The sequence below is a fragment of the Fragaria vesca genome, linkage group LG7, assembly GCF_000184155.1.
Source record: "Fragaria vesca subsp. vesca linkage group LG7, FraVesHawaii_1.0, whole genome shotgun sequence".
Classification (NCBI taxonomy): domain Eukaryota; kingdom Viridiplantae; phylum Streptophyta; class Magnoliopsida; order Rosales; family Rosaceae; genus Fragaria; species Fragaria vesca.
The window spans coordinates 7228374-7254015 of record NC_020497.1 but is presented as its reverse complement, the minus strand read 5'-3'; the positions used below and the strand labels follow the sequence as shown (position 1 = coordinate 7254015).

Here is a 25642-nt window from a genome sequence, read left to right as displayed (position 1 = left end):
ATTGAGTTTAGGTTGCAGTTTATAACTGTTGTACTGGACTGAGAAGCTGAGAAACTGATTTGAAACCTACTTTCAATGGCTGGGATCCACTAAGACACTATCCAAAAGTCATTCGACTTTAACTTTTCGCCAAAAACATCTGATAAGCTCATGAATGCCTCTTGAACTGGAGAAGGGCAGAGTGCATGACTCAACCTTCCACATGGACTCCTCTCCTGGTATAGATAACACTCATAACCTTGTATATAGTATGGTGATAGTCTACACAACCCTGAAAAACATTATCATGTCAAAGCACCATTTTGATTATTCCCATATATTTCTTTAAAAAGAGAATATATCCATTCATGTGTTTTAAGGTTCAAACCTTCAGGGATAACATATCAGTTGCAGCATAAATTATCTGACCACACATCGTATTTTCAGGCATCATGGACCATCTGAAGTCGGAATATCTGACACACATCAAGAGCAGACTTAATATCGTCAAACACTTGCTGTATATAACAAAATACCAGTTAGATTGAACATTGATAATTTCAATTACATAGAACTATTAAATGAGGAAATGAAGCCCTAAGGCATTAACTGCTCAATTTTGGAAACTGGAACCATACCTCTGAGTTTGGTTTGTCATCCTCGGTGCAAAGTGATCGTAAACAATACGCCACAGCTAATAGAGGGCCAGAACAAACTTTAATGGCTTGTGACAAGTATTGAATGGAGTATTTCAGACCTCTGATTCCACAAATTCTAAAACATTTTCACTCTTCAAGCCACTCAATTGGTTGACCGAACCCATCTGTCTCTAGTAATCCCTGAATTGTCATTTGAATTGTCAAGAAATAAATGTGGGAGAGGGTCATATATCACTCAGAAATTGTAATTTGGGCTAAAGTCATTTAAACCAGAAACTTAGCGCAATGATCCTAGTATGAGCATAAATAAAGGCTATATAAATTTGTTTTATAAAGAATAGAAGGATCTCCACCCGTAGGTCTCCACCATAAAAGATATCTATGATACAACCACTGTGCCAACACACTCACAAAGTGCTTGAGGATAAACTGTATGGGACCTCCTCCAAACATACTCAACATATCACAGAGAAAGATAGAATGACACCAAGGAACAATGTCCCCAAAACCCACTGTGAACACCATAACAGAAGTGATATAAAATGCATCAGTAAATGTATCAACCAATGCACCATCTGTTGCTTCAAAGTCTGATATAACCCCAAACACAAACAAAACAGTGAAAGACATGCAGATCAACGCATAGACCAAAGACATGTAAGGTAGCGCGTCTAATCCTATAACCCTGAAAATTAAAAACAAAAAAAACAAAAGTTCCACATTATACAGACTGCTTATCAGCATAAGAGTAAAGGAAGATCAATAACTTTGCCAGATGAATTCATGCATTCACCCTAGTGGTCAGCAAACTCCATTGAACTGTGTCTGAAACCAGATATTTCTAAATCTTTCCAAAGGTACGAATGACCTCCTATAATGCATATTAAATTATGATTTTTCCAAAGGCACTAAACCTTATATAGTATTTTGCCAGAATCAATCAACTGCAGCTATTTTGCTGAAGTTACTACTAAAAGGGTGAACATTCAAACCACAGCCGTAAAAGGGAAAGTAGCCACCATATGCACAAGATCTCTAAAAGAAACTTTTCTAATTGCTTCACAATGTTCTCATGTATCTAGTAATCCTGCCACAACAATCTGAAAAGCCAGTTATGCACAAATCACACATACCTATGTCTTAAATTTGGAAAAACCAACTTGTAATAAAATCTGTAAATAAGCATTTTATAAATTGTATGTGAAAAGAAAATCACAAATGTTCTGACCTGCTGCAAGATGTTCTATCGTGATACACGCATTCCTATCTGCATTCAATAATACAACTAGGTGCACACAAAAATAAAAGAAGAAAAGAAACATGAGGGATGCTACTAGCTGCCATAAAGAAAGATCGGTAAACAACTGAAACAAGTGGAGCTGATAAGCTTTTGCACTAAAATCGGTACAGATTTCAGACAAAAAACACCAAAATTGGAAAGTTGGGATTCAGATTCCAGACACGTTGAAGCTTAATGTGTGAATTAGACTAGAAGGCATCAAGATCTACTTACCTTCACAGCAGAAGAAGGCATCTAGATCGACAATCAGCATATGCGTGGGTTCACCTGCCTTCCTCTTCTCACTCATATGATCCCAAAGCTTTCAGGGATCGTTGAAGCTCTCCAAAGAGATGGAGTAGATCGACTGCAGATACTGTCTAGCGCTTCCAGCTTCAGCGAAGTCGTCACTGGTGGAGGAGCCGAACAAGGTAATGCGGATTGGGAGTGGGGCGGCCATGCAGGTGAGTGTGGTTTGAGACTTGAGACAAAAATTTGTTTAGACAAAGAGATGACAGACCAACAGTGATTCAGTTTGGAAACCCAAACTAGTGGACGCGAGCTGGGTTTTAGAGGTTTAGAGGTTCTAGTTTGTAATTTACTTTGGTGTGAAATCCACGCACTCTGTATTAAAATTCACATACCATGAAGTTACTAAAATGTGTGTGGATTTCACATCTTTTTACTGTTTGTATTAAATAATAAAAATAAAAAATAAAACCCTAAATGACAAATACCGGTCAGCGGTCAGCCAAATATCTGATTCTCTGATATTTGAGAAACACAACCTCAACCTTCGTCTACCATGCAATTCGTTCTGGGATCGACTCAACAACGACAACACCTCCAGATAGGTATACCCAATTCCTCACCCTCTCTGTTGTTTCTCTGTCTTCTTTTGTCTTCAGTATTTTTCTTTTTTGTTTTCTTTTGCTTTCTTGTTCTATTTCTGGCTGGGAGATAGCTGATTGGCAATAAGAACAAGGGTTTATTTTGGATTGAATATTATTTATTAGCCTGTATTTTTGGCCTGGAATTATAGTATGAGATGCTGTTATTCTCTGTTGAATGAGTATTATAGTCTCAAGTAAAGGTTGAACTTAAAAGTTCCCAAAAGGGACTGGTGCTTTGGAATTTTTGTTGCTCTGGCATCCACCAGCAAGGCTCTAGATGATCTCAGAGTAGCCAGTTTGGTGAAATTGGGTTCTAGAGTTCATTTGCCATACTAGAAAGCGTATTTCGATGATCCAGGGCTGATGTAATCAGTCTTTTGTTATAAATCTTGTATCCCAAAGTAGGATGAGATTGAGGAGTTGTGGTAGAGCTTCCCTTTTGAGCTGTTTCAAGAAATTTTTCTTGTTGAAAGTTAGGTTAAGATTATGTGAGTATTTAGTTCACAGTACTGTTTGAAGTTCATGAATTTTTGGCTGCCAATTTTACCTGCTAGGAGTAATTCATATGAATTCAGGGACCATTTAGTTTCTCTTAAGATTTCTTCTGATTGTGATGTTTTTTCTGCTGTTTCCTTTCCTATATTATTGAATCTTATGTTTACATGTTTCAGACCGATAAGTGTAGGCCTTGCTCAAAGTTGTTATATTCGGCAATGAACCAGAGAATGGCATCTATAACTCAAGCCCTGTCCATGATGTCTACTAATGCTGTTCCCAGACTCCATTTCCGATCCCTGAACTTGTTAAAAAGCTCAAAGTCAGTACATTTACACGGTTGCCCTCACATTCAGATAAAAAGTCCCCTTGTTTGCTGCACAAAACTGTCTTCCTGGGATCCCTCATCTGAAACATACTCCCCCACGGACAGTGGCAGTGATAACTTTTTGACAAAAACTTCTAACATATTTGAAAACCTTTCCTCTGCTTGCACTGCTGAAGCACCAGGTACCAACACTGAAACCTCTGCTAGCACTGCTGAAGCACCAGGTACCAACACTGAAACGCTAAATGGCGCAAGTAATCTGACAGGAACAGAGCTTCAGGTCCTCAAATGGCCAATGTGGCTTCTGGGCCCTTCTCTTCTCCTCCTCACAGGCATGTTGCCAACACTGTGGCTACCGATATCTTCCGTATTTCTTGGCCCCAACATAGCAAGCCTGCTTTCTTTGGTCGGACTTGATTGCATTTTCAATCTTGGTGTAACCCTTTTTCTCCTCATGGCTGATTCAATTGCCCGGCCTAAACGTGCAGCACAAGCCTGTAGAAGCAAGCCTCCCTTAAGCTACAAGTTTTGGAATATAGTTGCAACTGTGACTGGATTTGTCATTCCCCTGATGATGGCTTGTGGATCGCAACAGGGTTTCCTCCAACCCCAGTTGCCTCCCATCTCATTTGCAGTTCTATTGGGTCCCTATCTTCTGCTTATCGCAGTACAGATTCTGACTGAGATGCTGACTTGGCATTGGCAGTCACCAGTTTGGCTGGTAACCCCTGTTGTTTATGAAGGTTACCGTTTGTTGCAGCTGATGAGAGGATTGAAGCTTGGAACTGAAATCATGGCACCAGCATGGATGATGCATACAATTAGAGGACTGGTATCTTGGTGGGTTCTGATTCTTGGTATGCAGTTGATGAGGGTTGCTTGGTTTGCAGGCTTCGCTAGTCGATATCGTCAGCAACCTCCCCCTCCTGGTGAAAATTAGTACTTCTGTTTCTTTGAATATTGTTTGTTTTTGTAGGTGAAGAAATATGTGGTTTAATAACCCTATTCTTTACTTAAATTATGAATGTACATGAACTTTATATGTCAGAACTATCTAGAAATATACTGGAAAGAGATGTCTTCTTGTGTTAATGTGTTATACATTTCAGTAATTTATGTTTCTATTTGGTTGAATCAGATGTACGTCTCATTAACAAAAGGAGAAAGAAATAGTATTTTGAGGAAAATTAGATTGACCACCACATTTATATAGAGGGATATCTTTGTGCAGACTTCAAGTTCAAACAAATTTTTTAGCAGGTTATACCTGTGATGTATGGCAGCAAATAATAATTTTAGTTGAACTGTTGGAAATGAGTCGAGTTATGTTCTTTCTTATTATTAGTTGTACGCAACTATGTATCTATCCTCTCATCTATACCTTCAAGGGTAGCCACAAAAGATCGATGCAGCTGGTATTAGCATGATATCGCACCGATGGAGCCACCTCTGGTTGTAGGAAATATGAGAAGGCGCAACCTTTGACAGTTATGAACAAGGCCTTGATCAAAAGCTAGTCTTCGCAAGAGGTGTGAATAGATTTTTTTGCAGCTTTACCTTGGTAAGAAGGTAGAGACTTGCAAGGTGTCTTGATTGTAGGAGGGAATGGAGGTCTACACTTATGGGGTTGAATCACTTGAACTTGACTACTGTACTTTTGAGGTTGAGTCGACTGGTTATACCAGTTGCTTTCAGAACTGAGAGCATAAACTCTGATGCATTTGCTTTGGCAAACCTGCGTTCTAAGCCCTCGACTGTCTACTCGATCTGGATGTTGGTAGAGGAAGGTTTCTTCCTATGCTTGTTCTCTAGCTATCTGTTTACTACTCGAAAGCTTGAGCTTCTGAGACAGGGCCAAGTGTTATTGGGTCCATCACTTTAGTTTAAAGAATCTATAGGTGAAGGGTGTGTTTGTATATTTGAGAAACATGATCTCTGTCAACAATCTTGCCTCCTTTGGACTCTATGAAGAGTTCATTTCTCGCCCATCAAAGCTCCATAGCTAGGGAAACTACATGTTTAGGGATGTTCATACGAGGGATGATATATAGAAGCTTCAAACTTTCCTCATGCATTGGCCTTGTCAGGGTGAGTGAATGTTTACTTTAGCCTTAAACTTGAGTACATTCGTCTGATCGCATTGCATAGTTCTCAAACTTCAGATGTTGATGACTTGATGTATAGGTGGTGCCAGTAGTGCACCAACTGCCGACATTAATTCAAGAACCTGAAGCAGCTGGAGTTGTTTGTCACCTGGCTTCATGCATGGCCAAGTGGTTTCTTGTGTGGGTTATGAGCTTTCTCAAGGTTACACCTCTTTCTGCAAGAATGTCTTCTATATTTCTCTCGTCTTTAGCTTAAGAATCTAGACAGAGAGATTAGAGAGACTGGATTACCAAGCTACTTGATAACAATCCTGTCAATCCACGTACATACGAGTTCCAGTGGTAGCATAAAACATACTACTATACTTTTAGTGTGTTTGAATGGAAGTGAGACATCAAGACACATTGGTTACGTTAGCAAGTTGGTAACACATTTATATAGTCATATTCGGATCGAAATCTACGAGACTGACGAGAGTATCCCAATAAAGCCAGACTAATCTCAACTACAGATGCATGAACCCGGAGACACCCAAAACCTGCTGGCCACAAACTGGTGAGAGTTGAGACTCGAACTTTGTATATAGGGGGTTCCTTACTAAGCAATATGATCAACTTTACGATAATAGTTATGATTGTCAATAAAAAAAAATTAAAAAAACTATGACAACTCAACATCTGGATTGCTCCTTTTCCAAAATTAAATAAATTATGTAACAATTAAAAGAAAAAAAATGTAATAATTAAAAGAAAAGAAAAAAAACTTGAAATCATGTGATGATTGTAATCAACCCAATTTTTATCACTTTTTCCAATTGCCCAAAATGCCAATTATAAAACCGCTTTGATCAGAACCGGAGGAACCGGTAAACCCGAGAGTTGAAAGAAAGAGAAGAGACGAGAAGAGACACAGACACAGACTCTCACGTTGTTCCTGCTGCTGTTACTGCTCTCGATTTCCCCAAAACCCAACTCCCTAATCATTCGAATCCCCTCAGCCGGAAAACCACCCTCCACCAGTCCTCACTCCGATCCCTTCCAACATGAGCACCGGCGAGCTTCTCAACATCGAACCCCAAGAGCTCCAATTCGCATGTACGCTCTTCCTCAAACTCAACCTCGTAAACTAAACTCTATCTCTTTCAGATCCGCGTGTTCTTGTTTTACTATATTTTCGCTGTTTCTGATTTCACTTCGTTTTTATGTTTTTGATAAACAAAGTTGAACTGAAGAAGCAGATCTCGTGCTCTCTGCAACTCTCCAACAAGACCGATGAGTATGTGGCTTTTAAGGTAACTCGATTCTCCACTTCATTAGTTTCTGCTAATTCTTATGATGTTTCCTTAACTTTGGTCCGTTTGATGTTTGGAATCTGAATGAACTTGGATGTTTGTTTTTGTTAGGTAAAGACAACAAACCCCAAAAAGTATTGTGTTAGACCCAACACTGGGGTTGTGTTGCCGAGGTCCACATGTGATGTTATAGGTACACACAAAGCTTGATTGGTTTTGTGTTTTTCATTGCGAAGTTTCGCTTAATTAGTGATGTGATATATCCTAGAGTGACATGGTTTTGTTGTGTGAGAATAGTGACTATGCAAGCGCAAAAGGAGATGCCGTCGGATATGCAATGCAAGGACAAGTTCCTTCTTCAGAGTGTAGTTGCTAGCGCCGGGGCTACCACCAAGGATATCACTCCAGAGATGGTAGTTAGATTTGGTCTTTTGTGTTGGTTTTTAAGATTTAGTTAGATGTTATGTGTGCTGATATGAGCATGTGTTTTGTGGATATGTAGTTCAATAAGGAGTCGGGGCATAATGTTGAAGAGTGTAAGTTGAAGGTTAACTATGTTGACCCTCCTAGGCCCCCATCTCCGGTTCGGGAAGGTTCAGAGGAAGGTTCATCGCCTAGGGCTTCGGTGGACAATGGGAATTCAAATGATACTGAGTTCAAAGCTGTGAGTACTTAATGGAATCACAAACGAGTTGAAAGAAATTATTTTTATTTCACCTGTGTATTTTGGTTTTCACTTTAAGTGATATCTTGTCATGCTGTAATTTTAGGCTTCAAGAGCTTTTGGCGAGAGACATGAGCCTCAAGATAACTCCGAGGTATGTTGATTCTATTTAAATTGTGTGGTGTATGGGTTGCTGAATTTGAGGGAGTTAGATGGATGTGACTTGCAGTGTGTTTTGAGGAAATTTTGAGATTTCTTCCTATAGACATTATTCCCACCATTTCTTTTGTTAATTCCCCTAGCTGTAGATTTTGTGGAGTATGAGACTTTATTGTAGTCTCTAAACCTTGCATTTTAAGTTATCCAAAAATTCTTTGACAGATGTGCCCTTCCCGCTAGATTATGATGAGTTTTAGCACTACTTTAAGTTTGCCATTTAGAGTCACTCTGAATCTCTTGTAAGTTATAACCATTTTGGATATTCATTGTCCATTATATACATTATTTGTCCAAGCATTGACATTACATACTTTTCAATGGTATGAGCTTGTCAATTATATGCTGAAATGTTAATGTTGTGAGTTTTATGTGTAATTTCAGGCTAAGAGTCTTATTGCAAGGCTGACTGATGAGAAAAATTCTGCTATTCAGCAAAATAATAGGCTTCAGCAAGAACTGGTAACAATATTTTGTCCATATTCCAATATATATTATGGGGCTTATGGGAGACCTATCTGTAGTTCTGTACTTCTCTACTTTCTTCACCCTCTCTTTCCGGAATCATATCTTTTTGTGATTTCTTCATACTAAATATTCCGAAAGCTTTCAGCATCTCTTTCTCGTGACAATTGTTGGTTTAAGTTAAATGAGTTGCACTATTAATACTGTTATATTTCTGGAAATAATCATTCTGGTATTTTGAATCAACTGCTAAACTTCTCAATGTTTTAAAGTAAAATTCATATTCTTTGATATTATCCTTTGCTATAGCCGTTTTGTCAGACTTAACTAACAGTAGATAGTTCATGAAACTAAATGATAAGATCATGAATGCCAACTTTACATGGGAATCTGTATGTAGTGTCTACCTATAAGCAATGAGCCTTTTGGTGAGGGTACAGGAATACTTAATTGTGATAATACAGTACTAGTAGAACTCGATTGGTTCTAGTGATTTGGAGTTTAAAAGAATCTACGTTTTCAATATGACTGGCCAATTGTTCTGATTTGCACTCTTAACTGAAACCTTTGTGATTCATCGCAATTAAGTTTTCTCCACCCTTACATAACCCCCTATTCATTTGACTGATACTTTTTACACATCTCTGGAGTATACCAGCTGGAAAGCTCCTCCGATGATTTAGCAAAAGTTATATTCTAAACCACCTCTAGAATGTCAACAATCTGTTTATTATGAGTAAGCTCTTGTATGAGAAAGTTTTGGCTGGAAAACATTTTGAATGAAAGAGACAAGAGAACATGTTTTAAGCACTAGCTGGATGTGATAAAAGCCGAGTCTTTTGGTTATCTTGACATAATTCAAATGACGTCCTTATCTGTTCTATATATTCTATAATGTTTCTAAGTTTCCTTGGTATTTCACTATTTTGCCACCCTTTTTTTTATAGGCTGTACCAAAATAAATACAGTTTGATTGTTAGTAGTTCCACTTTCTAGTTTTAATTTTATACTTGAGCTTTTCTTGCACATAAATTAAGGGGATTGGTACTGGTTTTTGGCGATCTTTTCTTTTGTTGAGTTTCAGATTTTAGTTCAACCCTGTATTAATGTAGCTGAGCAATGTTGTTTCCTATACAGGATCTTTTGAGGAGAGAGGCTAACGCAAGCCGCGGCGGTATTGCATTTATTTATGTTGTTATAGTGGGTTTGATTGGCATTATTTTGGGGTACCTTCTGAAGAAGACATGACCAGCAGAGACTCTTCCTATTCCTGTGGCACTCCATTGCTAGACAGAGAGATGTAAAAAACAAAAAAAAATCAAAAATTTGAATGTGTGATTGACTAGCAGTGACTTTGGTTATTGTGTTTTTACCAAATCTCTATTGACGCTAGAAACATGTGAATCGTGAGACCATCTAGAGGAAACTTTTTTGTCATTGTGGAGTTTTTTTGTCTAAATGGGTTTGTAATTGTAAGGGAAATCAAAAGTTTTCTGTTTGTGTGGTGACCGACTTGTTTTGAATTTGGGGCTCATATCTGTTTGTGCAATCTGGCATTTGTGGATGGAGCTTATGTATCATTAGCAATTATGCATCTTCTATGCCCGACTTTGTCCTAACCTACCCACTGAAAGAAAACTTATATAATAGGTCATTGAAGAGAAAGGTTATGAGGTTTTGATATTGATTTTTCACTAATCATGTCACGAAGTATGCAGTCATACACATTAACCTTATTTGGACGCGCCAGCTTCAGAACTCAACTCCCATCTTTTGCCCAGATGTGACGGTTGAATTTCTTCTATAGATGATGATTGTCCAAACTCCAAAGTCTCAGTATCGTATACAGCTTGCCAACAAAGAAAGAAAAAATAAACAAGGAAGAAGAAGACCAGAACAAAGCTGAGAAAATCAACTGCTAGCAACTTTTTACATTATCAATTCATAAAAACATCTCATGCTTTCAGTCTTTCAAGATAGTGAAGGTAACTTGTACTTATAAATTATATACTCATTTCTCTCAAGCTCTTGGGTTGAAGTTCGTCACCTCGAATTTGAGAAATGATCACATGACATGTACTCCAAATGAAGACCATCATCTCTCTGAACCCATCATGAATTTTCAGGTGCTTTTATCATGTTGCAACGAACAACAATCTTCCGAAAATCTTCAAGACTTAACTGCAATTCTCATAGGTAAAAAAGAAAACAAAAAGACTAGCTTCAGTAATTTATACAGTATACCGGTGATTACAAAAGTTGACTGTATGAGTGACTTGATCAAGTATGAGGGAGCATCGAAAGGAACATTAAGAACCGTAGGTACTGACCTTTGCATCTCCATCACTATCAAAGAGATGAATCATGTCAGCCACCTCCTTATCAGTCCATATAAAATCATGAGCGACAGCTAATTTTTCTAAATTTCTAGCAGAAATTCCTCCATTGCAGTTCTCTGCATGCCAGAGTTCCACATCAACTTCAATTAAAAGGCACATACTTCTTTTAGCTAGTTAAAAAGGGCTAGTCTATAACTGTTGTCTAAGAATGATAGGAATTTAATAGACAAGTAGAACATAATCATATTTGTATTCCCTATCTAAGGTAAATCTCATAAACAAACCATGACTGTGCTATAATGACTGTGCTATAAGTTGCATATTCAAAATAAGGATGTGAAACCATGACACCACCACCTATTTTAGCAGTGTGGGTTTTTCTATAAACAATGTTGATGCGGTCACGCAAAAGGACCTCCAATTTGCAGTGTAAGTATTTTGATCCTTCATTTAATTACTGATGTGTATACATAGCATGAGGGAAACTACTTATCAGCCAATCACTTGGACTAAACCTTCTTGTATTATACTCATTATTTCCTTCTACTATTGGCTTTCATAAACCACCAATCACTTGGCTTCTACTATTGTATTTCTCAAGCCATGACACTGTTTTGGTATTATGTTGACCAGTGCCAATTTTTGCTTCTGTTTCAGGTAATTACCATCAGAAGATACAAAAAGGACTGATGCACAATACTCATTGTCTCTCCTTAAACTACCAACTTCAAGAATAATGATAAAAATCTAACTTGTCTCTAAAACCACAGACATAATACAGAGATAATACAGTTTACCATCAAACTGAAAGAAGTGCAAAACCAACTCATCCTCTGTCATCTGAAGCCGACTAGCAGACTGCTGGATACAAATCAAAGAACAGACGGGGCAATTAGATAAGATAAAAAATAAAAAAGGGAAAAGGTGAAGAATCGCGTTTAAGATAACAAACCGGTTTTTTCCTCTTCCTCACTGAATCTTGCTGTGTTTGGTTCTCTCCTACATTAACAGTATCTTTTACCACATCTGAAACAGCAGAACCTTGTAATGAAAGAGCAATTGCCTGCATATAAATACAAACGAATCAGTATAATTTCCTTGTAATCCACAAGGACCAGCATTACAGCAGTTGGTTAATCACTCATAATCTGATCTAGCAATGCGAAGTTATATGTTGTTTGAAATGATACTGGCACTCACCTGCTTCAACGCCTCATCATCATCCAGGTAATCCGAGTTGCTCAAACTACTTCTTGAACGAGCATTTTTATGTTTCCTACCTTTATTCTTCACAAGATTGAGGCCCAACAAAAACAGAATTATAAGAGTCAGCCAACTAGTGTTAGCTCATGCCATTGCACACCTTTCATACCAATAAATACGAATTAAAACAAACATGCTAGCTAAACCAAGCATTCAAAAGTTACACATCTGATCATGCTCAAATATTTGTTGTAGTTGTTGAAACCCTGTTCACAAACACATCAACACCATCTTAAAATTCTAGTGCAGCATCCTCTACGAAACAATCTATACCCATCGAGACTCAACTGTGCATAGTCCAAGCCTCACTATCACTAGCAACATTGCTTGTAGTTATACTTATATCTAAGTTAACAAAATACTAAATTGGTTAAAACTTAAAAGGGTTAATCGAAACCACCATGATCAATTTTTTCACAAACTCATGACTATGTAAAACTAAAACTATTTAGTGCACACTTTGTACAGGTCATTTCAATAATCTAAAGCTACATTCTTTCCTGAAACTCGTAGTAAAATATCAACCTTCAGAGGACACACTTTTACCTTTTTCTTACGTGCACTAGATAATTCCTCATCCTCATAATCCTCATCATCATCAGCCTCCTCCTCCTCACTAGAAAAACCATGTCCCTCTTCTTCAGGCCTATACTCCTCATCATCGTCCTCCTCCAAGACCTTGCCTTTCCCCTTCCTACTCCTCTTCGTCGCATTCTGGGCCGAACCCATTAGAGAAGAGGCCATTTTGGGCAGACCCAGAGCCTCCATTCTCGCCCTGTTGTGTGCTATTCTGGCTTGCCTCTGCTTCTCGTACTCTGGAACAGCGCCACCACCCGCTTGTGGGTTTTGTTCCTCTGAGCCGGAGCTCGAGGTTTCTTCGTCTGAGGGGTCAGAGTGTTTCGGCATTTTGGGATTCCGAGGTGGGTTTTGGGATTGAGAGCGGATTGGCTCAACAGATAATTTTCTTTTTTCCGATGAAAGGGACGAATGGGTTTCAGAGCCGGAGTTTTAGCACCGAAACGACACCGGTCTCACTATTTATAGTTGCTTGGTTATTGTTTAGAAATATGATGTTATCTAATGATGATGACAAATTCAGTATCTACCGTAATATCATATGAGGAGACCAAAATCGAAACAAGGTGTTACATAAACTCATTTATCTTTGCATCCAGTGACACCAAACATGGTATTAACCAAACTTGACTCTTTATTTACCAATAGTCCCAACAACAAACATGCACAAGTGAACAAACTAACAGCTTGTGACAAACAAAATATAAGATGGTTTTAAGAGTGGAGGGCCAAACAAAAACAGACAAACAATCCATACACCCATATCAAAACTCTCACCATATATGTCGTCTCTCGCTACCTACACTGCCACACCCAACATATCATAATAAACTACTCTGATTCAAACGTAACAAACTGATAGCTTGAAAGAACATTGCTGATCAAAAAAGAAAATTGAATATATGAGTCAAAAAGTGGAAGCCGAGAAACAACAAAAACCAAAATCTTAACTCAAACACCATAACGAAGCTCTCTGCATATTGATAGTCTCTCGTTGCTTACACCGTCATCAAAAACTGTGTGGATGATTTTGTTATCCATCTTTTACAACAAATTTGCCCATAATAACTAGACTTCGTCTGAACACTTGTAGATAGGTGGATCCTTAACAAAGACTTCATTCCTCTATCTTCTGAATCGACACAACATCCATATGATCGATTAGTTTTAGTTTTACAAACTTAAAAAAATAAAATAAAAAGCATTTAACCCATCGCCCCGTCACACCCTTACATATGTCAGTGAGAATTGAACTTAGGAAGTAACCAATCTAAAGGCTAAACAATCAAGCATTCATTAAAAGGTAATTCCATGATTGAAAAACCAACCAACACATGAACGAAACAAGACGAAGCAAAGGTTGAATAAAAAACACAAAACAATATAAAGCATTCAAACATAACAATGCAAACAAAATCACTATGATATCATGAAAAGATATATTTCCTTGATTATTATTTCAAACATGGTGAAGAGGAGGATTAAGATTAGATTTAGAAGACATATTCAAAGCCTTTTTTTATCTTCTAAACGAAGAACTTCTAAAAATAATTGATTCAATTCTTCTCTTTGCTGCAACTGCTTTGATTATGTTCTTCAGCATTCCTCGTTAGTTCAACGATTCGTTCCGCCACTATTATCTTTAGCTCTTTTAGTTTCTCACCAAAAAATTCAAGTTCTTGCTCGTTCATTTCGGACATTGGTTTTCTCATCCACTCACCCACTTGGAGAGTAGTTTCACTTGTGATACTCACAGCTTCCTGCTTTTTCTGACCATTCATCTCTGTGGTGTTCATGATTTGTAACTCAAACGCATGTACAAATCAAAGCTTGTTGTTTAAATAAGATATGTGGTGTATTGTTTAGGGTTAGTGCCATTTTATACTGGTTTTCTGCATGGAGTATTATGATTTTAAGGGTGTTAATTAATAATATATTTATTCATTTGTTATCACGATTATATGTAATGACTAATATACTAATTTTGGAGAATTAATTTTTTTATTTCTCCTTAGCTTAAATGGAAGTGTTTTTACGACATAATGTTACTTCCACTAGTATCTTATTCATCCTCGTAAGATAATAATCATTCATGCCCGAGAATAATTTCCAAAAAAATTGCTAGATGTATAATCTTATCTACTTATCATGAATAAATAAGTTGGGTTGTAGTTTCCGTAAGAAGTCGATGGATATGATTATGATAAAGTTTTGACACAATAAATTTTGAACGGAAAATTTCTAGGTAAAGTTTTTTTTTTTTTTTCTACGGTGGATTTGGCGTTGAGAGCTTTGATTGAGGCAGCGTTAATTTGATTGGCGCGGGGTCGATCAGGCCCAGTAGTGGGTGGTGTGGAAGGCGGCTAAGAAACTAACGGTCGACTAGTAGGCATGGCTCTTTTTCCGAACCCTTCATGGTGGAGAGGCGAGGACGGCTGCCAGAGTAGATCGGCGGTGATTAACAGCAAAGGATGACCACACCAGATGCGATGTTGAGAAGATGGGCAGACAGTGGGTCTTTGGACCGATTTTCTATTGGACTGCAAGATTGATCTTTGTGGTCCATTGGGATGGGCTTTCTGGTCCAAGCCATATTATTCCACTTTTTAAGGTTGTGCTTATCTTTTTTATTGATAGTCTGTTTTGTTCATTCCTTATCTTATTTTAGTTTCTTCAATGTAGCCGTTATACTGTTTATTTTCTCGAAACGTACATCAATGGCCGTGTTGGGCGTCTAGGGATTCAAAAAGTGGTTGCAGAACAGGGCCTATATGACGGAAAAACCCAAAAGCAGACTACCTGATAGCAACCCATGCGGAGTGGCTGCCTCCCATCATCACCAGCGGTGAGTAACTAAAAGAGAGAACTACAATTAGAACACAAGCATAGGTCGTACCAAACTGTCCCATTATACACCATCAGACCTAGCAACAAGGTAGGTCGAAGCGACACCAAAGCTACCACAATCGTGAACAACACATATGCAATGAATATGAGAAGGTAAAGGAAGCTAAGGAACAATTGCCTCTCCGGGACGGAAGCACATCGTCAAGGCCGACGGCGCTCGACCAGGAGAGGAGAGAAAATTTGGAAGGAGTATCGGAGGGGTTTGAGAGAAAACCTTCGAGAGGAGGAAAACACTTTACCAGGTAAAGTTTTTGTTTTGGATAAAAAAAGTTGTGGAGAGTGATGAGTTGATGACTAATAGTGTAAGTAGGAATCATGTATGTAGAAGTTAAGACAAAAAAAACCTTTGCCTAGTAGTCAGGTTAGATAGAATTGGCTTGTTTGGGTTCAACATTAGTTTTATGTACTGCATGATCAAGAATCGACACTAAAGTAGCCAGTTCAATATCATTTTCGGCACCTAATCACTTGCAAGTCTGGTTACAATCTCTTTTCAACAATCCATTGCCGATTTTTGGTTTCGTGGTGTTGAAAATTCCACTCTTGTTATTTATAACGATCTCTCTCACAAGTAAGATAAAACTAAAACTTTATAAATTATACTACAACATCTTAAAAGAAAAACAAACAAACAAATAACAACAACAAAAACATAAGTAATGACTTTGAGAAAGACAAATTTTGCAGCTAATGCTTTGTTAAACTTGCTAGTTACTACACAATCTTCAGTGTTAGTTGGTGTCTTGTTTTACATGATTCTATTTCTCACGCAATGCGTGATGTTTGAGCCTAATTAAGTTGTTTTACCTCATCCAGTCCTCAACTCAGTGCTCCTCGTTATAATTATTCTCATAATCTCATTTTGTTTCTACTCGTGTAAAAAAATAATAATAATAAAAAACAAGTAAAAAGACAGAAAAGGACACTGTTTGAATAGAAAAAGTAGTGGAAATTTTAGAATGGAAACAAAAACAAGAGTATATCGGCACCACCGCCACCACAATCGGCAGCAGAAAATAATAAATCTCAACATGCTCTCACTCTCCAATCCCTAATTCTAAATCCCCTTTTGCTTCATGGCAACGACGTCGTTTTTGGACCTCAGTCGCGGCAGGCCACTCCCCCCTTCTCTCTCCTCTCTCTCCTCCGCTTGTCCCTGCCGTCCCTCCGCCGTTACTCTCCCTCCTTCACGCGCCAAATTGGGCGGTCGTCTTGATTTCTCTATCGATGCAACTAGGCCTGTTTTTGGGCTCGGCCCAATTAGAGGCTTGGGCCGCCGTCGCCGCCGCCTAATCGCCGCCGTGGCTCGGGCCGAGCCGGACCATCTTGGCGACGGCAATGCCAACAGGTACTTGGAGGTAAAAAGAATAAAATATTTTGAACTTTTTTTTACTTCGAAAAAGTTAATTGTGTTAAAGCAATGCATGTTAAGAATTTACAATAGTGAATATTAAGTTTTGTAGCTTTTTGGTTTGGGTGTGATTGATAGTGAGATTGTGGTGAAGTTGGTGATGTTAATTGTGGGTTTAGAGCTGAAAGGAACTTGCTTTAATGGCATAGTGTGGTTGGTGTTGAGATATACAAGACTGAGACATAGTTTGACTTCTCGAGAAATTTAATGTTACTTAAGGCAATGCATGCTAAGAACTCGTAACAGTGTAAACTTTATAGGGTTGCAAAAGTATCGAGTAATGTTAATGTTACGACATGTAAAGGAGTGTTTAGGATTAAGCCTGTAAAGTCGTGATGTACATGTCTCATTCAGAGGTTATACAAAGATTTGTGTTAGAATGTTGTGTTGGACCACCAGAGTTCTGTTAAGTTAAAATTTATTTGCACCTGGTATATAGGTACGTACATTTGTTAGGTTGTGAAAATCTGTTGACGGAATGAACTGAAGCTGAAATGGATATGTTGTAGGAAGTCCAGAAAGGCCATGAATTGTCAAATAGTGAAGATGCTGTCTCAGAGAAGCAAGAGAAGGCGAGTCAATTGAAAAAAAGGATTGTTTTTGGACTTGGTATCGGACTGTCTATTGGAGTTGTTGTATTGGCTGGAGGATGGATATTCACGACAGTAGTGGCCGCCGCTGTATTTGTTGGTGCACGTGAGTATTTTGAATTGGTCAGGAGTCGTGGAATTACTGCAGGAATGACACCTCCACCTAGATACGTTTCACGAGTTTGCTCAGTTATTTGTGCTCTCATGCCCTTGCTTACCTTGTAAGATTGCTTTGTTACTTTTAATGACATTTTGTCACATCTAGTTATTTGTCGACTATATAATTGTCACATGCTAATTCAATTGGAAGCTGGATAAAATCTCATATAGTTCTGGGTTCACTTGCTTTGTAGAACTAGTCTTTTATTAGCAATGTCCTTGATGTAGAAATCTGGTTGGGCGAAGTTGTTTTATAACCAGATAGGTGTTTTACATTTGAAGTTTCCATTTTGTCATTGCAACCTTGTTCAGGAAAGGAAAAGGATGAAACATTTTTTCTTGTTTTGATATGGTATTTCATCTATGATGGTGGAGTCAGCCTTTTGATTTCAGTATGCGCACATAAGAAAAAATTCCTTTACCTTGTTCTGATGTCATCTACCTATAGTGTAGTGGGTATTGTAATGACTTCACTGACATATCCCATGTAGAAATCCCCTTTTCATGGTTGAGCCCTTCCCTTGTTCATTGCAACTCGATAATGCTACAAAAACTTGTGTTGTATCGCTTGGTACTGAGAATTTAACCATCGCTCCATTAGAGTGTCTATACTGATTCTACGGGTCCATATTTTTGAAACAATTAAGTTTGGGAAGAAGTAATTGTGTTCTAATATCATGGTATTTAACCTTAGATATGTTCTCCCTGTTGATGAGATGCATCAATGCTTCTTTTCCCTGCTTATCCTGATTTTTATAGTCAATTTACTTGGTTTGTAAAGTAGATGGATGTTCATTTCTAATTATAGCTTCCGATCTGCAGGTATCGTGGTCAGATTGATGTTTCTGTGACATCTGCTGCCTTTTTTGTTGCTATGGCATTGCATTTACAGAGAGGGAATCCTCGCTTTGCACAGCTCAGTAGCACTTTGTTTGGGTTATTTTACTGTGGATATCTTCCCTGCTTTTGGGTTAAGCTTCGATGTGGTTTAGCTGCCCCAGCCTTAAACACTGGTAAGAAGTTGAGCAAAGATTGAGGCACAGGCTGATCTTTTCCCAAATTAGCTCTGACCTTTCCTTTGTTTACCATTAGAATCTCCACCTCCACCATCCATTATTATGGAAGGAAAATATATTGAGCCCTCATCAAACGATGAATCCTGATTATTATTTTTTTTTTTGGCAGGAATCGGAACATCATGGCCCATCCTTCTTGGTGGACAAGCTCAGTGGACTGTTGGTCTTGTTGCAACCTTGATTTCATTCAGCAGCATTATTGCAGCAGACACTTATGCTTTTATGGGTGGCAAGGTATCTTGGCTCTTGAAATTGCTATGCAGTACATCCACTATGAAATTTGATGTAGATCTATGGTTTGTTCATTTGGTAATTTTTAGTTTAGTTTTCTGTTCATTTAAGTGCCATTATTATGAAATATGCTATGCAACTGCGGTTCGAGAGTGGGCTTCTTGAGCACGCATGACAGACTGGTACAGATTAGACAGTACAGTTAATAACTTAAGATATGGATATCATGGTCAAATGTGGAATCCTATTTTTCCCTTCCTAATTGGTATGCAATCCAAGTTTAACCAATAAATTCTAACAAAAACCATGGGAATGACAAATGTTTTTGATTTGATCTTTTTAACTAAGGTGTTGACTAGCAATTCCTGTGTTATAGATGTGCTAAAAGCTCTTTATCTGCATTCAAAACATTTGAAAACCGGATACGTTCTATCTTGAATCAGATTTAGTTAGGGGTTAGTCTGTTCCATTTGCCACATCCTCTTGTAAGTCCATCCTTGGGTTGTTAATGTGTCTATGAAAGCTTATTTGTTTACATACCATATTCTACTATTTAAGCAGCTTAGCATCTCAATTCATAAGATCATAGTTTGTATGTGTGTGTGTGTCAAATTGACATCCATGTTTTTAGCTTGTTCATTAGTTACATTGATGCAATTGTGAAAGATTTTCTTAAAATTTGTTGGCCTCATGCTTGTGATAAAACCCTGAGATCTTTCCCCTTTTACAGGCTTTTGGTAGGACGCCACTTACTAGTGTTAGTCCAAAGAAGACATGGGAAGGTACAATTGCAGGCTTATGTGGTTGTATTGCCACTACTATAGTACTATCAAAGATTTTTTGCTGGCCAAAATCTTTGCTGAGGTATTAGTTTTCCTGCGTGAAGTCTTTACAGTTGCTGAAATTTATTTCTTGTTTAAGGAATGAGGTGTTGCTAGTTTTCTTTATTTATTCAGTGTCAAAAATAATCTTTAGGATTTTGAATTCAATTTGTGGGAAATTTAGAGAGTAATGTGGAACACAAAACTAGTCTCTTTTATGGTTTAATTGGTCTAAGACATGCACGAGAAAAGCAAATTGATTAGTATTAGGACATTAACATGATTCTCTGTTGTGAATGCCCATTTAAAATAGCGTAAAGGATCTGGTGAAGAGTGCCATCTAAATATAATGACAATATTACTACATGATGGGCTCCTGCATGTAATTAGTTCCTAGGGTTTGCTGACCTGGTGCAGTATGACTGTATATGTATTATTCTGTCATCATTTTTTATAGCAATTTATGATGAAAGGTCACTGCATTGTATGAGTTTCTTTCTCGATATTATCGCAGCTCTTCTAACATTTTTATTGTACATATCCTTGTGTGTTGTCAGTGCTATAGCTTTTGGGATTCTGAACTTCTTTGGGTCTGTCTTTGGTGATCTCACTGAATCAATGATCAAACGTGATGCGGGGGTAAAGGACTCTGGATCTCTGATACCAGGACATGGTAAAAATACTAACCACATATTGCATCATGTTCTAAACATCGGTCTTTTTGAATATTTTGAGGAAGCGGCTTTCCTGTAAATTTGAAAGTTTACTTACTGGGATTATAAACATTGTAGTTTCCTCATAGATGACTTAATTTGAGCCGTTCGGATTGATTAGTAAATTGTATCTGACCATGGGTAAAAGTGGGTGAGATGTATTTCAATCATTCACATACGAACTGCATGCTGATAAGACCGGCCAAAGAAAAAGGAAAGAAGAAAATGCCGATATAAAAGTCCTCGAGTTAGGTTCTCCTTAGATTACATGTGTGGCGTAGATGAGAAACAATGTGGATTTGGACTTACGCTCCATATATGTTGCCTAAAATTTGGGCAGTGGTTATCAAATTTCCCATTGTTAGTCGAACTGTCGCTTGAACTTCATGCTTTGATGTTTTGTATAATATGCTCTGAAACACATAATAAGAATGAACTGCATAGTTAAGCGGATGATAGTAAGAATGTTTGTTGACAGCTGTGTAAATTAAGGTTGAGTGAGTACCTCCAGAAAATGCATATCCTTATAAAGGGTGATCCTTCTCCTATAATTCTTATTCTGTTATCTAATAAATTGCCATATTTCCTCTGTGTAATTGTAATTTTAATAGTACCAACTGACATTAATGCAGGTGGAATACTGGACAGAGTGGACAGTTACATATTCACTGGTGCACTTGCATACTCTTTTGTCAAAACCTTCTTGCCACTATATGGAGTTTGATGTGCGTTAATGAGATTACAGAAGGTAATTATGGTCATTACAAAGTGAATTTGCCAAGGAGACGCGTGAATTCACATGATCAGCTGCAACATTGTTGGAAAGGCAGGCACTTACGTTTTACTGATGTCAGAGATAGTCAGAGATGCAATTCCTTGAGACTTTCTTTTTAATTTAACCTACTAAATGCAAGCTAGAGACGGTGCCCCTCAACCGTAATGAGCTTGAGGCTTCATTCCCTGACTCACCAGGTACTGATACACTTATTCAAGAGATATACTTGCTTTACACTGTTTCTTGGTGAGCACTTCAAACTAGCTATGCATAGTAGAGCAACTTTGGTGATCAATTGTCTGCAGTAAAACTGCTTTGAGCCATTATCACTAGTTTTCTCCCTATGCTCTTTTCTACGCTTAGTGTTATCATGTCTTTATATCCATATTTGTCGGATGACGCCAACCCCTGCTTGTGAATAATATAATGGTGGGGAATTATTACTATCTCTATTTGAAGCATCTGCAGTCTGCTGTTGTAATAAACAATAAGTAAATCGTTCAATTGTTAAATTAGTGGCATCATTCTTTGGGAACATATTTCCTCTGGTTACAGACGCTTCTTTTTTGTGGTTCTTTTCTTCAATAGATATACTGTGTAAAAAACTTTCTGATTGGTAATGGAAGTTGAGTTCTAATTCTTTTAATGATATATGGCCTCTTTATTCTTCTTTTTCAATACCTATTCTCCATTCTCAATTTAGTCAGTTTGCAGTTCTAAAACAAATGCTTCATTTTATAGCTTATTCTTTTGTTGGTTATGATAATGTTTGGTACGCCACATAACCGTGACAATAAATCAATAATAACGTTTATACCTGTCCAGACCTCCAGTTTTGACTTGATAATTTTTTCAATTCCCAAATTCATACCAATGAGTTCATCATTGGCTTCCATAGTGGTTAGCCCTCAAAGGTGTTTAATCAAATCTAGTTGGAAGTGACATAGCTGGTCATATACATCAACCTAGGTCCTTAAACAAAACAAAAGGTCTGCGTGGACAAGCCCTCTATTTTTCTTAAGATGCCATCATCACTCTCCATATGTATGCATAGTTTAATGCAAATAGACCTAATAATTGCTAGCTGGTCATTTAGTTTGTTTTCATGTCTGTGGCGTCTGAAGTGCATTGGAAAAGAATGTCAATCTCTTATGAACTATAATAATCGGAGGAAGAGGTCGCTTGTCACCAATTATTTAGCAGGCCAACGACCCTTGAAAGATATCGATTGCTCAACACAGGTTTATTGGTTGTCTTTAGATTGACTGGATATATCTTTTTCTACTTCTGTTTTTGTTCATGCTTTTCTGGGAATGATTGCCGTGAAACGGTATAACCTACACCTCTACAATTCTCTTTTCTCAAAATATTGGTCGTTTGTCATAATTCCTTTCTCATCTTTCTTCCCTCATTAGACAGGCCGAAAGTTCTGTTGAAAAAGTATTGGCTAGTTGGGTACAATGCGAGTAGTGCGTTCTTGCAGCTCACTCGAGCAATATACAGATATAACCTCATTTTTACCAAGGTAAAAGATAGGCATTGTGTGCTTAAAGCAAGTAAAACCAAACTTGACATATGGAGATAGAAGAGAATCCGATCACATACAGGGTAATATCAAATATTCCACAATTTATTATATTTGTTAGAATGCGAAATGTAGATCAGACAATGTCAAACATGGAGCACAGAGAGTTTTTCGTGTAAGTTTATCCTAGATATAATCATATAAATATATCACACAGCATGAAGCAGACATGAGAAGCTAGGGAATGTTTGGAGTTGACCTAGCTCGATGAGAATTCCATACAACTTGAAAAGATGGAGATAGAACATCATGGGATAAAAAGAAGCCAGCTGCCCTGAAATGGAGGTTTGCACTTTGCAGTCAACTCCTCCATGTAAAAATCCCTAGTAGTGGAGCCATAAAACCACCAAATACTTGTGTGCTGAAAAACTAAGAGATCAGTACTCCTGGGCAATAGGATCGTGACTGGTGAGAACAGTAGTGTCGATTTTTGTTTCCTAACGAGTGGCCTACCTTGCATGAGATTGGCTTTTCACAATCATACGAGTGCTTCCTTTTCTAAGGCTTTTGCATAGTAGAAAATGTGTGGGATGCAAAGAATGCGTTCTATCTAAGCTGACTAATAAGAAAACAAGAAAAGAGATAATGGAAGCAGAAAAGAAAGAGAGAAAATCTGAGCAGAAACTAAAACAAAACAACGAGGAGCTAGAAAAGAGTGTGTGTTGGAAGAGATATGCATGGTGGGCAAGCATCTGTAAAAGTTGAGAGAAAGAGATAGGAGGTAATAAGATTGTCTGATTACAAAACCCTAACACACACATACATGTAGCTAGATATCTCAAACCCCACTCCATCTTACACCTCATATCATCTTTTGCTTTTCTTTTTGTCACTTTTCTTCCCCATTTTGCTTTCGATGCTCACATGGTTTTCCCATTTGCTTCTTCTTGCTTCTGTGTTATTGATCTTTAAGGGGAAGGAAAAAATAAACAAATAATAGCCCGGCCTTGAAAGAAACTATTTTTTCTTTCCTTTATGTGAAACCTATGTTACTTAGAATTCATGGTTCAGTTTCATTTCTTTGCTACTAAGGAAACACCAATTTGGTGAGGAGATTCGACATATAAAGAGACTAATAAGAGAGTCGTGCATGAAATGATTGATGCAGAAAGATTAGGGGGATATGCATAGTGAAAGAGAGAACAAGATCGTTTCAGCTGTTACATGATCGATGTGGCAAACTCTACAAGTTTTGGAATGTGATTCTCCTAAATAATTGTTTCCTATCCTCTTTTACTTTCATGATCAAAATCTCACACACTTGCGAAATTGACCGGTTTCAATCCAATTTGGAGAAGAAGATCAGCAAGTGATTGATCGAGAAGTGGGGTCTCTTTGTTTTTTTTCAATATGCTTTCTGTAACCTCTAGTGAGGAAAGATTGATAATGATGGTGGTGGTGGGTTTGCATTTGATTTGAAAACGCATGCATGGCTGGCCTGTACAATTAGGGTTTATGCTTTATGTAATGTTCTACCAGATTTTAATTGAAACTTTGAAGATGACAAAAGCTGCCAAATGTCTTTAGCATATCTTTGTTGTTTCAAAATAACTGAAAATCCCTCACTCCTAGGAGGAGGCTTGTTCAAGACAAAAGTGTTCGTCTCTAAAATTTCCTTAATAAAAGTTGTTTATCATTATATATACTTTTCCCAGGAAGGTTTGATTTCTTTCTTCCTCTCATTTTTTTCTCCAGAGCTTCTGAAGAAAGTGTGTTGCTTTTATGGGCTTGCATATCTAAATCTAAAGGGAAGATGCTTAATCTAGCTAAAGGGTCCATCTCCCCTCTCCCCTCTTCATAGAATCTACTTTCAAATATGGAAGTGACAGGCAACAGTGGAAGGCAGGTCCATATCCAAGAGAGGGTTTGAAAAATTTATAATTTATTTTCTGAAAATTCTATGTAGCTAAAAGAAAGGCTGTTTTCCACTTAAAATGGTAGTGTTATTTCCCTTTCTTCTCTCCCAAATGGTCCACTTCAGGACCCCCAAAAGGACCATACTAGTTGCATGTAAAGATTTTTATATCTTCATCAGCAGGGCAGGTTTGTTTTTGAGTTTTGAGAAAGTTGAACGACTGGTTCTTATTACGGTTTTGGTCCATGGAGTTCTTCTCTATATGTATATGTGCTCACTGAAAATTATTCCTGCCTTTGATGCATTGTGGGAATGAACCTAATTCGTGTGGGGGGGGGCGGCGGCGGCGGCGGCGGCGGCAATGGTTCCGACTCCTCTAAATACTTCCTCCTTGAGCTTGAAAATCCCTATTGATTGCCCCAAACCAAATTATCAATGCCTCTTCAATTACTCGTTGTAGTTTAGGGTTTAGGGTCTTCAAGTTACTCATAGGAAACATCTCGTATGTAGTCTTATTGATTCGACCCGTAAAGCTCTTGTGTAAGACATGGTTGTGTCTTGTGTGTATAAAAAATTTCTCTTTTCGCCAGCCCTAGTTGAAGCAAATAATAGAGTACGAGCTGACATCAATTGGAGAAATGTTAGAAGAAAAATCGATTGCTTGGACCACAAAAGACCTCCCATTTCCAACAGCATTCCTTTGAAGCTTTCCCATGTTAAGAAATTGGAATCTCTGATATGATGGGAAGGAAAGACTATCCAGTCGAAAATAAATTGAGAGGTGAGGAAATAGAAGGAAAGAGCTAGCTCCATACTCGATTCATGATGGAAACTGCTTCAATCAAAGTAAGAAACAAAGTGAATCAATTCATCATGAAGAAGACGAAGAGAGATCGACAGAATCCAACTGTCAGAAGCATGATATATGGATTCTTGGCCTGATCAAGTACCACACCACAGCATTCA

The 25642-nt window shown here is 37.9% G+C and overlaps 4 protein-coding genes across 4 annotated transcripts; 3 read left to right on the top strand and 1 right to left on the bottom strand.

Annotated features, from left to right (window-relative positions):
* The first annotated feature begins 2660 nt into the window (after positions 1–2660).
* On the top strand, positions 2661–4723 carry LOC101305980. The gene is made up of 2 exons (XM_004306909.1): positions 2661–2771; positions 3482–4723. The coding sequence occupies exon 2, from the start codon at positions 3524–3526 to the stop codon at positions 4571–4573; it is 1050 nt and encodes a 349-aa protein (XP_004306957.1). The 5' UTR covers positions 2661–2771; positions 3482–3523; the 3' UTR covers positions 4574–4723.
* Positions 4724–6603: 1880 nt separating this feature from the next.
* Positions 6604–9675, top strand: LOC101305404 (vesicle-associated protein 1-2-like). Its single transcript, XM_004306907.1, has 8 exons — positions 6604–6833; positions 6960–7030; positions 7142–7223; positions 7328–7443; positions 7533–7694; positions 7801–7848; positions 8295–8372; positions 9513–9675. The coding sequence occupies exons 1-8, from the start codon at positions 6782–6784 to the stop codon at positions 9621–9623; spliced, it is 720 nt and encodes a 239-aa protein (XP_004306955.1). The 5' UTR covers positions 6604–6781; the 3' UTR covers positions 9624–9675.
* A 588-nt stretch (positions 9676–10263) lies between these two features.
* On the bottom strand, positions 10264–12886 carry LOC101305695. Its single transcript, XM_004306908.1, has 6 exons — positions 12524–12886; positions 11915–12001; positions 11667–11777; positions 11512–11575; positions 10706–10830; positions 10264–10556 (listed from the first exon to the last, which is right to left on the bottom strand). Exons 1-6 carry the CDS (start codon positions 12881–12883, stop codon positions 10488–10490), a joined length of 816 nt encoding a protein of 271 aa, XP_004306956.1. The 5' UTR covers positions 12884–12886; the 3' UTR covers positions 10264–10487.
* A 3570-nt stretch (positions 12887–16456) lies between these two features.
* Positions 16457–21884, top strand: LOC101305107 (phosphatidate cytidylyltransferase-like). Its single transcript, XM_004306906.1, has 7 exons — positions 16457–16818; positions 17381–17682; positions 18443–18633; positions 18806–18930; positions 19658–19791; positions 20306–20421; positions 21094–21884. The coding sequence occupies exons 1-7, from the start codon at positions 16537–16539 to the stop codon at positions 21183–21185; spliced, it is 1242 nt and encodes a 413-aa protein (XP_004306954.1). The 5' UTR covers positions 16457–16536; the 3' UTR covers positions 21186–21884.
* Positions 21885–25642: the final 3758 nt, after the last annotated feature.

What these genes read in the sequence shown, in the direction of transcription:
- LOC101305107 (XM_004306906.1), top strand. Translation starts at nt 16,537, where the DNA reads ATGGCAACGACGTCGTTTTTGGACCTCAGTCGCGGCAGGCCACTCCCC. An exon ending in TGCCCCAGCCTTAAACACTG is followed by an intron (nt 18,634 to 18,805) that starts GTAAGAAGTTGA and finishes TTTTTTTGGCAG; the next exon opens with GAATCGGAACATCATGGCCC. An exon ending in TGGCCAAAATCTTTGCTGAG is followed by an intron (nt 19,792 to 20,305) that starts GTATTAGTTTTC and finishes GTGTGTTGTCAG; the next exon opens with TGCTATAGCTTTTGGGATTC.
- LOC101305404 (XM_004306907.1), top strand. Translation starts at nt 6,782, where the DNA reads ATGAGCACCGGCGAGCTTCTCAACATCGAACCCCAAGAGCTCCAATTC. An exon ending in GTCCACATGTGATGTTATAG is followed by an intron (nt 7,224 to 7,327) that starts GTACACACAAAG and finishes GTGTGAGAATAG; the next exon opens with TGACTATGCAAGCGCAAAAG. An exon ending in ATAGGCTTCAGCAAGAACTG is followed by an intron (nt 8,373 to 9,512) that starts GTAACAATATTT and finishes TTTCCTATACAG; the next exon opens with GATCTTTTGAGGAGAGAGGC.
- LOC101305695 (XM_004306908.1), bottom strand. Translation starts at nt 12,883, where the DNA reads ATGCCGAAACACTCTGACCCCTCAGACGAAGAAACCTCGAGCTCCGGC. An exon ending in ATGATGAGGCGTTGAAGCAG is followed by an intron (nt 11,778 to 11,914) that starts GTGAGTGCCAGT and finishes ATTTATATGCAG; the next exon opens with GCAATTGCTCTTTCATTACA. An exon ending in ATAGTGATGGAGATGCAAAG is followed by an intron (nt 10,557 to 10,705) that starts GTCAGTACCTAC and finishes TGAGAATTGCAG; the next exon opens with TTAAGTCTTGAAGATTTTCG.
- LOC101305980 (XM_004306909.1), top strand. Translation starts at nt 3,524, where the DNA reads ATGAACCAGAGAATGGCATCTATAACTCAAGCCCTGTCCATGATGTCT.